This window comes from Manis javanica, chromosome 12 (assembly GCF_040802235.1).
Source record: "Manis javanica isolate MJ-LG chromosome 12, MJ_LKY, whole genome shotgun sequence".
Classification (NCBI taxonomy): domain Eukaryota; kingdom Metazoa; phylum Chordata; class Mammalia; order Pholidota; family Manidae; genus Manis; species Manis javanica.
Genome location: NC_133167.1, coordinates 59,813,891 through 59,828,596, shown reverse-complemented (window position 1 = coordinate 59,828,596; position 14,706 = coordinate 59,813,891). Strand labels below are relative to the sequence as shown.

At 40.9% G+C, this 14,706-nt stretch overlaps 1 protein-coding gene across 4 annotated transcripts in view; it reads right to left on the bottom strand.

The window, feature by feature from the left end:
- OLA1 (Obg like ATPase 1) overlaps nt 1-12,915 on the bottom strand; it is a 226,945-nt gene extending 214,030 nt beyond the window's left edge. The window contains exons 1-2 of one of the 4 annotated variants that reach the window (XM_037020648.2): nt 12,760-12,915; nt 11,438-11,538 (exon numbers count right to left, since the gene is read on the bottom strand). In XM_037020648.2, the coding sequence (XP_036876543.1) occupies nt 11,438-11,538 (101 nt within the window). In that variant the 5' untranslated portion in view covers nt 12,760-12,915. Of the gene's footprint in view, nt 1-11,437; nt 11,539-12,383; nt 12,403-12,439; nt 12,460-12,536; nt 12,593-12,759 lie in introns of those variants that run through there. The other 3 variants (XM_037020649.2, XM_037020647.2, XM_073218677.1) reach the window with 3 other exon arrangements.
- Nucleotides 12,916-14,706: the final 1,791 nt, after the last annotated feature.

The window sequence follows — 14,706 nt, the reverse complement described above, 5'->3', positions numbered from 1 at the left end:
AAATCGCGTTTTTTCCTTTTTTTTTTTCTCTCTGTTCCCTCTCTCATTGTTGCTGTTGTTTTGGTTTGGAGAGTGCTTTTTGGAAGTCTTCAAGGGGCAGGACAGGTCACTTAGACCAGAGGCAGGAAATCTGGGGATCTCTGGGCACTCTAACCCCCTGGGCAGCAGGGAGCACAGAGGCCCCTTACGAAGATAAATAGACTACCGGCCGCTCCCCCTCCAACGGGGCTCCACCATTTTGGAGGAACAGCCCCAGCCAGGCCAAGCCCACAGCAACAGCGGAGATAAACCCCAAAGCAACTGGGCAGGAAGCAGAAGCCCTGTCTGCGCACAGCTGCCCAGCACAAGCCACTAGAGGTCGCTATTCTCCCAGGAAAAGGCTACAAACCAACAAGAAGGGAAGCTCTTCCAGCGGTCACTTGTACCAGCTCTGCAAACTATCTCTATCACCATGAAAAGGCAAAATTACAGGCAGACAAAGATCACAGAGACAACACCTGAGAAGGAGACAGACCTAACTAGTCCTCCTGAAAAAGAATTCAAAATAAAAATCATGAACATGCTGACAGAGATGCAGAGAAAAATGCAAGAGCAATGGGATGAGATGCAGAGAAAAATGCAAGAGCACTGGGATGAGATGCAGAGAAAAATGCAAGAGCAGTGGGATGAAGTCCGGAGGGAGATCACAGATGTCAGGAAAGAGATCACAGAAGTAAAACAATCCCTGGAAGGATTTATAAGCAGAATGGATAAGATGCAAGAGGCCATTGAAGGAATAGAAGCCAGAGAACAGGAACGTATAGAAGCTGACACAGAGAGAGATAAAAGGATCTCCAGGAATGAAACAACACTAAGAGAAATATGTGACCAATACAAAAGGAATAATATTCGTATTATAGGGGTACCAGAAGAAGAAGAAAGAGGAAAAGGGATAGAAAGTGTCTTTGAAGAAATAATTGCTGAAAACTTCCCCAAACTGGGGGAGGAAATGATCGAACAGACCATGGAATTACACAGAACCCCCAACAGAAAGGATCCAAGGAGGACAACACCAAGACACATAGTAATTAAAACGGCAAGGATCAAGGACAAGGAAAGAGTTTTAAAGACAGCTAGAGAGAAAAAGGTCACCTATAAAGGAAAACCAATCAGGCTAACATCAGACTTCTCAACAGAAACCCTACAGGCCAGAAGAGAATGGCATGATATACTTAATGCAATGAAACAGAAGGGCCTTGAACCAAGGATACTGTATCCAGCATGACTATCATCTAAATATGATGGTGGGATTAAACAATTCCCAGACAAGCAAAAGCTGAGGGAATTTGCTTCCCACAAACCACCTCTACAGGGCATCCTACAGGGACTGCTCTAGATGGGAGCACCCCTAAAAAGAGCATAGAACAAAACACACAACATATGAAGAATGGAGGAGGAGGAATAAGAAGGGAGAGAAGAAAAGAATCTCCAGACAGTGTATATAACAGCTCAATAAGCGAGCTAAGTTACGCAGTAAGATACTAAAGAAGCTAACCTTGAACCTTTGGTAACCACGAATCTAAAGCCTTCAATGGCAATAAGTACATATCTCTCAATAGTCACCCTAAATGTAAATGGACTTAATGCAGCAATCAAAAGACATAGAGTAATAGAATGGATAAAAAAGCAAGACCCATCTATATGCTGCTTACAAGAAACTCACCTTAAACCCAAAGGTAAGCATAGACTAAAAGTCAAGGGATGGAAAAACATATTTCAGGCAAACAACAGCGAGAAGAAAGCAGGGGTTGCAGTACTAATATCAGATAAAATAGACTTCAAAACAAAGAAACTAACAAGAGATAAAGAAGGACACTACATAATGATAAAGGGCTCAGTCCAACAAGAGGACATAACCATTCTAAATATATATGCACACAACACAGGAGCACCAGCATTTGTGAAACAAATACTAACAGAACTAAAGAGGGAAATAGACTGCAATGCATTCATTGTAGGAGACTTCAACACACCACTCACCCCAAAGGATAGATCCACCGGGCAGAAAATAAGTAAAGACACACAGGCACTGAATAACACACTAGAACAGATGGACCTAATAGACATCTATAGAACTCTACATCCAAAAGCAACAGGATATACATTCTTCTCAAGTGCACATGGAACATTCTCCAGAATAGACTACATACTAGCTCACAAAAAGAGCCTCAGTAAATTCAAAAATATTGAAATTCTACCAACCAATTTTTCAGACCACAAAGGTATGAAAGTAGAAATAAATTCTACAAAGAAAACAAAAAGGCTCACAAACACATGGAGGCTTAACAACATGCTACTAAATAATCAATGGATCAATGAACAAATCAAAATAGAGATCAAGGAATATATAGAAACAAATGACAACAACAACACTAAGCCCCAACTTCTGTGGGACGCAGCGAAAGCAGTCTTAAGAGGAAAGTATATAGCAATCCAGGCACACTTGAAGAAGGAAGAACAATCCCAAATGAATAGTCTAACATCACAATTATTAAAACTGGAAAAAGAAGAACAAAGGAGGCCTAAAGTCAGCAGAAGGAGGGACATAATAAAGATCAGAGAAGAAATAAACAAAATTGAGAAGAATAAAACAATAGCAAAAATCAACGAAACCAAGAGCTGGTTCTTCAAGAAAATAAACAAAATAGATAAGCCTCTAGCCCAACTTATTAAGAGAAAAAGAGAGTCAACACAAATCAACATAATCAGAAATGAGAATGGAAAAATCACAACAGACTCCACAGAAATACAAAGAATTATTAAAGACTACTATGAAAACCTATATGCCAACAAGCTGGAAAACCTAGAAGAAATGGACAACTTCCTAGAAAAATACAACCTCCCAAGACTGACCAAGGAAGAAACACAAAAGTTAAACAAACCAATTACGAGCAAAGAAATTGAAACAGTAATCAAAAAACTACCCAAGAACAAAACGCCGGGGCCGGACGGATTTACCTCGGAATTTTATCAGACACACAGAGAAGACATAATACCCATTCTCCTTAAAGTGTTCCACAAAATAGAAGAAGAGGGAATACTCCCAAACTCATTCTATGAGCCAACATCACCCTAATACCAAAACCAGGCAAAGACCCCACCAAAAAAGAAAATTACAGACCAATATCCCTGATGAATGTAGATGCAAAAATACTCAATAAAATATTAGCAAACAGAATTCAACAGTATATCAAAAGGATCATACACCATGACCAAGTGGGGTTCATCCCAGGGATGCAAGGATGGTACAACATTCGAAAATCCATCAACATCATCCACCACATCAACAAAAAGAAAGACAAAAACCACTGATCATCTCCATAGATGCTGAAAAAGCATTTGACAAAATTCAACATCCATTCATGACAAAAACTCTCAGCAAAATGGGAATAGAGGGCAAGTACCTCAACATAATAAAGGCCATATATGATAAACCCACAGCCAGCATTATACTGAACAGCGAGAAGCTGAAAGCATTTCCACTGAGATCGGGAACCAGACAGGGATGCCCACTCTCCCCACTGTTATTTAACATAGTACTGGAGGTCCTAGCCATGGCAATCAGACAGAACAAAGAAATACAAGGAATCCAGATTGGTAAAGAAAAAGTTAAACTGTCACTATTTGCAGATGATATGATACTGTACATAAAAAACCCTAAAGACTCCACTCCAAAACTACTAGAACTGATATGGGAATACAGCAAAGCTGCAGGATACAAAATTAACACACAGAAATCTGTAGCTTTCCTATACACTAACAACGAATCAACAGAAAGAGAAATCAGGAAAACAATTCCATTCACCATTACATCAAAAAGAATAAAATACCTAGGAATAAACCTAACCAAAGAAGTGAAAGACTTATACTCTGAAAACTACAAGTCACTCTGAAGAGAAATTAAAGGGGACACTAATAAATGGAAACTCATCCCATGCTCATGGCTAGGAAGAATTAATATCGTCAAAATGGCCATCCTGCCCAAAGTAATATACAGATTTGATGCAATCCCTCTCAAATTACCAGCAACATTCTTCAATGAATTGGAACAAATAATTCAAAAATTCATATGGAAACACCAAATACCCCGAATAGCCAAAGCAATCCTGAAAAAGAAGAATAAAGTAGGGGGGATCTCACTCCCCAACTTCAAGCTCTACTACAAAGCCATAGTAATCAAGACAATTTGGTACTGGCACAAGAACAGAGCCACAGACCAGTGGAACAGATTAGAGACCCCAGAAATTAACCCAAACATATATGGTCAATTAATATTTGATAAAGGAGCCATGGACATACAATGGCAAAATGACAGTCTCTTCAACAGATGGTGCTAGCAAAACTGGACAGCTACATGTAGGAGAATGAAACTGGACCATTGTCTAACCCCATATACAAAGGTAAACTCAAAATGGATCAAAGACCTGAATGTAAGGCATGAAACCATTAAACTCTTGGAAAAAAACATAGGCAAAAACCTCTTAGACATAAACATGAGTGATCTCTTCTTGAACATATCTCCCCGGGCAAGGAAAACAACAGCAAAAATGAGCAAGTGGGACTACATTAAGCTGAAAAGCTTCTGTACAGCGAAAGACACCATCAATAGAACAAAAAGGAACCCTACAGTATGGGAGAATATATTTGAAAATGACAGATCCGATAAAGGCTTGACGTCCAGAATATATAAAGAGCTCACACACCTCAACAAACAAAAAACAAATTACCCAATTACAAAATGGGCAGAGGAACTGAACAGACAGTTCTCCAAAAAAGAAATACAGATGGCCAAGAGACACATGAAAAGATGCTCCACATCGCTAATTATCAGAGAAATGCAAATTAAAACTACAATGAGGTATCACCTCACACCAGTAAGGATAGCTGCCATCCAAAAGACAAACAACAACAAATGTTGGCGAGGCTGTGGAGAAAGGGGAACCCTCCTACACTGCTGGTGGGAATGTAAATTAGTTCAACCATTGTGGAAAGCAGTATGGAGGTTCATCAAAATGCTCAAAACAGACCTACCATTTGACCCAGGAATTCCACTCCTAGGAATTTACCCTAAGAACGCAGCAATCAAGTTTGAGAAAGACAGATGCACTCCTATGTTTATCGCAGCACTATTTACAATAGCCAAGAATTGGAAGCAACCTAAATGTCCATCGGTAGATGAATGGATAAAGAAGATGTGGTACATATACACAATGGAATACTACTCAGCCATAAGAAGTGGAAAAGTCTAACCATTTGCAGCAACATGGATGGAGCTGGAGAGTATTATGCTCAGTGAAATAAGCCAAGCGGAGAAAGAGAAATACCAAATGATTTCACTCATCTGAGGAGTATAGGAACAAAGGAAAAACTGAAGGAACAAAACAGCAGCGGAATTACAGAACCCAAAAATGGACTAACAGGTACCAAAGGGAAAGGAACTGGGGAGGATGGGTGGGCAGGGAGGGATAAGGGGGGGGAAGAAGAAGGGGGGTATTAAGATTAGCATGCATGGGGGGGAGGGAGAAAGGGGAGGGTGGGCTGCACAACACAGAGAGGACAAGTAGTGACTCTACAACATTTTGCTAAGCTGATGGACAGTAACCGTAATGTGGTTGTTAGGGGGGACCTGATATAGGGGAGAGCATAGTAAACATAGTATTCTTCATGTAAGTGTAGATTAAAAATTAAAAAAAAAAAAAAAAAAAGAAAGAAAGAAAGAAAAGGGGAATTACTCCTTAACAGGATAAAACTATTGGTAAATCAAAGATCAACGCATGCTTTAAATATCCTTAATGTTGATCACTTAAAGGGTGTCAGATGACCAGCTATGGAGGTACTCTTTTCTGATAATATTCCTTTCTCTTAAAAAAAAAAAAAAAAAAAAAAAGCAGTTACTGTGTGCTGACCTCCAATGAGTTCTGCACAGTGGTATAGAGGGCATGTCAAAGTGTGGGCAAAGGGTCTGTTTTTTTCTACGCAGAAGATCAAGGCCTAGCTTGGATACCCAGAAAATGAACTAAGATACGATATGAGGAGGAGCTTCCGGCATCAGCACTCTCTGGAGGACTTGTGCCGGGGGATGATCATCAAAAAGCCTCCACAGGGATCCGGACGATGCTGCGGTTGTGGCTGCATCCAGCCCACCATCTCCTGGACTTGCCATAAGAATGAGGAGGGAGATGTCTAGGCTGGCATGTGCATACAGTGAGACAACAAATTTGACCCAATCTGTACTGTTGGAACTCAACCAGGAGTTGGGAGGGATGCAAGTTGTAGCACTCCAAAATCTTATGACTATAGACTATCTACGGTTAAAAGAACATACGGGATGTGAACAGATCCCAGAAAGGGGCTGCTTTAATTTGTCTGATGGTTCAAGTACAGTTGGACAATATCCATCATATCATAGATAAATTTTCACAAATGCCTAGGGTGCCTAAATGGTTTTCTTGGCCTCACTGGAGATGGATGGTAATTATAGATTTGCTTTGTTTATGTCACCGTATTCCTACTATGTTAATATGTGTGTGCAAATTAGTTAGTAGTTTAAAACCTATACATACTTAAGGTACTCTACAAGAAGATCTGTCAAAGAAATAATCAATCCTCCCATGTTTCCTTCATATGCTACATCTATAGCTTTTCTTCTTCCTTCCTAATTACAACCCTTAAACAGAATTCGTGCCTCATATCGAATTTACCAAGTATCATAATTCCTCCAGGTGGTAAAGATACCTCGAGACAAGTGCTGGGCATAGAAGCCACAGGGCATAAATCTGCAAAGTAGTAAAAAGCTAACCTTTGCAAACAATATGGCTTCTCTCTCACTTACCAACTTTACATTTCCCTGTATGGCCCCGGAAGATGACTGGTTAGCCAGAGACGGGTAAGATTCCTCAAGGGAGGAACAACCTAAGACAGGCACAGTCGCAGGGGGGCCATCAGGTGAGAATTTGGGGATCAACAGAGGTGAGGCTCAGAACCTCACCCCCCCTGCTTTGAGAGAAATCTTCTGCATCCGTGGATGTCTTGCTGCCCTTGTCTAGCCTGGATTAATACTTAGTCCATAGGCACACACCTGATCATCTGATCATCTACATTTGCCTTCTTACAGCACTAAACTATGTTTTCTACCTTTATCTTGCATCTACCTACCACTTCAGCATTTTATTAAAAATAAAAATAATAATAATAATAGGAGAAATGTGGGATCAACATATAAATCAAGTACAAAATTCAAACGAATATTCATATTTGACCTGATTGTTTATAGGTCATATTGCATGATCAAAACCGAAAGTTTCTGTGATGAATGCCCTTGTACTGTTCACCATGTAAGAATTTATTCACTATGTAAGAATTCGTTCACCATGTAAGAACTTGTTCGTTATGCTTCAGAAGATTGGAGACTGACGAGAATTAGGCTTGAGATGGATTAATGATTGTACATTGAGCGTTGACCGCCCTAGACTGAATTTTACTGTTGTTAACAACCATTTGATCAATAAATATGAGAGATGCCCTCTCAAAAAAACAAAAAAAAAAAATGGGCAGAGGAGCTGAACAGACAGTTCTCCAAAGAAGAAATTCAGATGGCCAACAGGCACATGAAAAGATGCTCCACATCGCTAATCATCAGAGAAATGCAAATTAAAACCACAATTTTTTTTTGTTAACACCAGTTAGGATCGCCAACATCCAAAAGACAAACGACAACAAATGCTGGTGAGGATGTGGAGGAAGGGGAACCCTCCTACACTGCTGGTGGGAATGTAAGTTAGTTCAACCATTGTGGAAAGCAGTATGGAGGTTCCTCAAAAAACTAAAAATAGAAATACCATTTATCCCAGGAGTTCCACTCCTAGGAATTTACTCTAAGAATGCAGCAGCCCAGTTTGAAAAAGACATATGCACTCCTATGTTTACCGCAGCACTATTTACAAGAGCCAAGAAATGGAAGCAACCTAAGTGTCCATCAGCAGATGAATGGATAAAGAAGATGTGGTACATATGCACAACGGAATATTATTCAGCCATAAAAAGAAAACAAATCCTACCATTTGCAACAACATGGATGGAGCTAGAGGGTATTATGCTCAGTGAAATAAGCCAGGCGGAGAAAGGCAAGTATCAGATGATTTCACTCATCTGTGGAGTGTAACTACAAAGAAAAAACTGAAGGAACCAAACAGCAACAGACTCACAGAACCCAAGAATGGACTAACAGTTACCAAAGGGAAAGGGATTGGGGAGGATGACTGGGAAGGAAGGGATAAGGGGGAAAACAGGGCATTACGATTAGCACACATAATGTAGAGGGGGGACATGGGGAAGGCAGTACATACAGAGAAGACAAGTAATGATTCTATAGCATCTTACTATGCTGATGGACAGTGACTGTAATGGTGTATGTGGGGGGGACTTGATAATAGGGGGAGTCTAGTAATGTTCAAGTAATTGTACATTAATGATATAAAAATAAAATTAAAAAATAAAATTAATGTGCTGGTCTCAGTGTAGGAACTCTAACCTACTTGGCTTAATAAACACTTTGGTTATCAGAAAAAAAAAAGCCTCAATAAATTCAAGATGACAGAAATTGTATCAAGCATCTTTTCAGATCCCAATGGTATGAAATGAGAAATAAATTACATAAAGAAAACAAGAAAACCCACAAACACATGGAGACCAAACAACATGCTTCTAAATAATCAATGTGTCACTGAACAAATCAAGGAAGAAATCAAGCAAAACATGGAAAGAAATGGAAACAAAAATACAAAAGTTCAAAATATGGGAGATGCCACAAAAGTGACTGTAAGAGGGAAGTACATAGCAACACAGGCTGACCTCAAGAAACAAGACCAATCCCAAATAAACAGTCTAAACTCACAACTAAAGAAACTAGAGAAAGAAGAACAAATGTAACTGAAAGTTAGTAGAAGGAGGGACATAATAAAGATCAGAGCAGAAATAAATAAAATAAAGAATAAAACAACACAAAAAAAGTCAACAAAACCAAAAGCCAGTTCTTTGAGGAGATAAGCAGACAAGACTTACCAGGAAACCCCTAGCCAGACTTACCAAGGAAAAGAGAGAGAGAGAACACAAATACACAAAATCAGAAATGACAAAAAAAAGAAAGTTAAAACTGACACCACAGAAATACCAAGAATTATAGATTACAGAATTCTATGAAAAGATAAATGCCAATAAATTGGACAACATAGAAAAAATGAGACAAATTCCTAGAGAAGTACAAACTTCTAAGACTGACCCAAGAAGAAACAGAAAATCTGAACAGACCCATCACCAGCCATGAAATTGAATTGGTAATCAAAAAACTCCCAACAAACAAAAATCCAGGACCAGATGGCTGCACAGCTGCATTCAACGAAACACTTAAAGAGCTATAATATCCAGCCTTCTTAAAGTAGTCCGAAAAGTGGAAGAAGAGGGAATACTTCCAAACTCATTCTAAGAGGCCAGCATCACTCTAATACCAAAACCACACAGAGACACTATAGTACAATTACAGACCAATATCCCTGATAAACACAGATGCAAAAATCCTCAACAAACTATTAGCAAACCAAATTCAAAAACACATCTCCCATCTACTTCTTATGGGCCTATGCAGACGTGGATAAGTCGAGTCAGGTTTCCTCATACAGGAATCTCAATCACTTGAAGAGACAGCAGGAGATGACAAATGCCCAGAAGCTCAGCTCATATGGCTGAACTCCACGTGGACCCATCCCTGCCAGCACTACCCTGGCTCCTGTTTTTCTTGAGGCCTGGCTGTTCAGCTTGTCCTTCAAGTCTACCTTTCCAGTAAGTCTCTTTTTCCTGCTTAAAACAGCCAAAATTTGTGTTGCTTACAGAAAACTCTACCTGACACATTTAGGTAATGTAAGGCCTTTCTACAAAAAGGAGTGTTCACAACCAAACACAATTAACAAAATCATAAAAATGTATATTACTAAAATGAATTTAACTGTTTGTAAAGTATACCTCAATAAAACTGGGGGGCAAGGAGAGCAAGGAACATTTATTTTATAGCATAAATAGCATATTTATACTGAATAATAAAATATTTTTTAGATTATTTTCATATACATTGATTTCATTATGCCCTATGGCTAAAATGCTTATAAAGGAAACACTTCTCTAAACAGTTCCATTTAAAGTCAAGCTGTATTGACTGTAATGATACAGTCTGGAATAACAGAAGTGTGTTAATATCTAAAAATTATGTCTTGTTTACTACAAAGCTCATAACATATATGATATCTCACTTTCAAGTTTATTCACTGCACCCTACAGAACTTTGCTTATTTGTTTTTCTTATATGTCCATGCTCTATTGAGTCTTACTTTGCAAGTAGTCTATATCACAGCAAGAAATCCCTTCAAAATGCAAACCTCTCCAGCTCTAGGAAAGATCTGAAGTAGGACAACCACACTTATGTTTTACATTACGAGAATTTAAGAACTGTCTGACTTGGTCATACCAAGCTCCATTCACTAAGCAATCTCAATAACAGTGACTCCAAGGCGTATAAAAGAACTTGGTTTGTCTTACTTGCCACCAATCTGAAAGCCTTAAAACACGTACCAAAATACCTTCAGTCACCTTAACAAATCCCTATTAGATCTGTTCACAAGTAGTACATTAATCACTTTGAGATATTTTATGTTTTTATAGTATTAAATATTAAAATCGAAAGGCAAATAAAAAAGTAGACTTTGAACTTTCAAGTTACATGTGTATGGATTCATATGATAAACCTCACATATGCTTCCTATGCCTGTTATTTGCAAATGATTCACTTTAATTTTAAACATTACAGAACTCAAGTTTTTGCTCTTGTAACTTTCAGATTTAGCCACTTTATAGCAGATAAACTTTTATCTAACAACTTTCAATATTAAATTCAAAATTGTCACCTCCTTCTCCTGAAAAAATTTCAGCCACCTTGATCCCTGATCTCCCAAAAATCTAATCAAATTTATAATGGGGTTTTTTAACTATTCCCTGAAATATCACACTGCATGGCCTACATAGCCAGCCAGCACCAAAATCAAATTTAAATTCAATACTGTCTGTTTCCCAACATTGTTTCAAGCAAACAGAGATAATCTGGTTCAACTTGTTTTAACTCATTGCTGCTTCTTGAGTTTAGCAAAACAAACAACATACATTAACTCAAGTTTCAACACAGTATCTGTCTGAAAAACAAGAAAATACATCTAAACAAAAACCTTGTTTTGCAACATATTAGTATTCCAGCTTCCTAGCCTTTTCCCCCACTTTAAAACTTAATTACCTCATGAGTTCCCATTTCTACAACAGGACCCAAAATATCAACAAGACGAAAGTGAGAAAATCCACCTACCCAACATTTGGCAATCCAACAATACCAATTTTCAAGGAGGTTCCAAATCTTCCAATGATTGAGGGTGCTTTAATTCCATCACCTCCCTTTTTGGGGGGCATCTGAAAATTCAAAACAAACATAAACATGAACAAAACTTTTTACTATCCCCATCGACCAAATAACACATTTCACCAAACAAAATATATTATTGAACAGACTAAAAGTAAAACATCCTGAATATATCAATCAGTTTGTAAAGTGATTTGTTTTTGATAGTTGTCAAAGCAGTCACTCCTGAGAAGTCCTGGACAGACTGATCTAAAAATCAGAAGTAAAATTTAGCTGTCAATTTCCATCCAGGCTGTTCACAAAACACTATTTCTTAACCTATCATATGGTCATATGAACGAAAACAGTTGGAAATGGGAGCACAGATCAGAAGGTCAAAGAAAATCCGTTCTAGAACCAACAGCAACCAAGTCACCTCCACCAAACCATTCCTCTTCTCTGGAACCTATTCTTTACCATTACCCCCACAGGCACCATTTTTCACGCGGAAGCATACATGCCGGTATCAGTGTCTTTCCAAACAAATCTCTTCCACCTCTGGCACTGTACCACGCATCAGTCCTCATGAGCAGCTTCCGAAATCCACACTCTGGTTATTTCTAATCGTAAATGAATCCACTAACCCTTTTTATTTACAAGCTGAAACTTTCTCAGTCCTTTCTAATCAGGCTCCAAGTTCCTCCGTGCAGAATTTATTCCATTTTACTACTGCACACTGAACTCATGAGGTCGGCGAACCTCACATTTTTTAAGCTGGGAACTAAAACTGTTCCTGTCTTCTGGCCCCAGTGGAATCTCCTGGGACTACGACGCGGCCCTGTTCACTAAGTGATACTCCAGTCTCTGATCCCTGATTCCCAGGCCCAGGTTCCCTTCTCAGGGTCGTGAGTCACACCTGTTCCCAGGCAAACCCCAGGCCTCCGAGGCACAGCTGCAGGGGCAGAGCCTCACCAGTCCTCTGGCCTCCTGGCGATAGGCAGTCGGCCGCCCATTCAGAGTGGACTCCCACCCAACATCTTCCCCCTCTGAACTGGACGGCCGTCCCGACCTCCGGAGGATGCCTTCCCCAGCAGTGCCGAGATGCGGCGCGGCCGCTCTCGGGACGCGCGGCCTAGTCCGAGAGCGCCTCATTCATCCACAACACCCCACGCCGCCCGCTGTCCTCGCCCATTCTGGTCACTCGGCCCTGGCCCGGCGCCGGCCCCAAAGCAATGGGCCGGGGCGCCGCAGATGCAGGGGAAGCGCGCCCACGAGCTCTCTGAGGGTCTCACCGTGCTCGTGGCGGGCGATGACGGGGGTCCCAGCGGCAGCGGGAGACGAGCCCTGCCGGCAGTGGGAGGCGGGGAAGGAGGAGGAGAGAGCGCAGGCCCGGCCCCTTCGCCGAGCTGCACGCAAGACGGCGGCAGCGGAGCGGGCGGGCGGGGCGCCGGGCGGCACCTGCGCGCCGAGCACGCGCCTGCCCCGCCGCTCCCGCCCTCCCGCCCCGTCCATTGGCCCGAAGGGCCGAGAGCGGGAGCAGAGTGGGAGGGCCCACGCGGCACTGAAGCTGGCGGGAGCCGATCCGGGAGTCCCGGGCGGTCTGACCCCCCCGCCCCGCCTTGGGAGTGCGCGTCTTCCGCCGCCTCTGCACTCGGCGCTTCTGCGTCCGGATCTCCGCCTCCCTCCGCGGTGCCCCTGGAGATGCCCTTGCACTCTCGTTCGCCTGCCTGCAGCCCCACATGTCACCTGGCCGCCCGCCGGTCTCGGTTGCCTGAGGTCTGACCCGACCCGAGGTTGACTTCTTGGCAGCCTTGGGGATCACGGCCCCAGCCCGCCTACCTCTTCCTGTAACTTTCTTAAGTCAGTCCAAATGGTGAGAAGCTGTTAAGTTTACTTGCTTACAGAAAATAAAGGCTAAGGGAAGCTTTTGATAACGATCCCCTCATTGCCTTATCATTCAGGCATTTGATCCCCGAATGCATTTAATTTAATAGAGCCAATATTCTCCCCTTTTCCTCTGGATGGATAAGAACAGAGGCCTTCGGAATTTAGGAGACATCAGTTGCAGTCTGAATTCCTCTACTCACTAGCTGTGTGAACCTGGGACAGCCGTAACCTCTCTGGACTTTAGTTTTCCTCCTGGATAAAATAAGGCTAATTGAGATCCAACTTACAAGGTTATTATGAGGATAAAATGAGATAAAATGTGCGCAAAGCTTGTAGCAGCAGACCCGGTATATAGCAGGAAAGCTGATAAATGGGAATAAAGGCTATAGTTAATATTAGGGTTTCATCCCATCTCACCCACACTCAACTACACCATGAGTTCCATCTGTAGGTCCTGGTCTTCAGTCAGCATTTAAGTAATTGTTGCAGTGAATGTAGTACTTGTCAAAAAATTGTGAGGCTAGAAGATTCTTTCAAAGACACCAGTCGCTACTACAGGAAAGGATATGAGTTGGTTGTGATCCCCATTTTACAGATAATGGAACAAATATCAGAAAAATTATTAATTTGGATGAAGTCACACAACTAGTAAATGGCAGAAGCCAGATTTCAAACCCCAATCCAACTGAAAAAAATCTGTTCCCTTTCAACCAAATTCTTTCTAGTGGGGAATTAGTATAAGCAGCAACTGAGCTATTATTTATAATAAAATTTCATCAAGGTTTTCCTTAGCCCTGTGAGAGTAAGCTACTTAGAGGTAAGTTAAAGAGCTTTTTCCACAAATTCAGAATTTCTCAAGGACATAGGCAACTTGATTAGATTTTAGCTTTGTATTTTTTTCTTAATATTGTCAATAAATATGCACTATTTATATGCTCTCAATTTAGCTCCCTTTTCACCAAAACCGTGCATGAAACAGGTGTCATGAAGCAGGCTGTACTCAACTACAAAACAGAAGGCAGCTAACTAGCTCACATTTTGTAACCACTACAGTATACACTCTTATGAATAGCCCTAACAAAGTAATTCCTAATTGTCTATTTTGTAGTGAAGTTCCATAGTCGGTTTTCACACTGCTGCTTGTGGAAATAGAGAAGAACCGTTACTTAAAAAGCTCAAGGATCCCAGAAAGCCCACTCTGCCCAGCAACCGACCACTCCAGTACTAGTTGAAAATGTTCCCAATCATGGAGTAGCAGAATGCTCTTCAACTTATTACAGTGTTTTGGCCAAATCTAGCTACTTCTTCAATCTCAATATCTCTGAGATCTACCCATTCCCTTCAAGTTACAG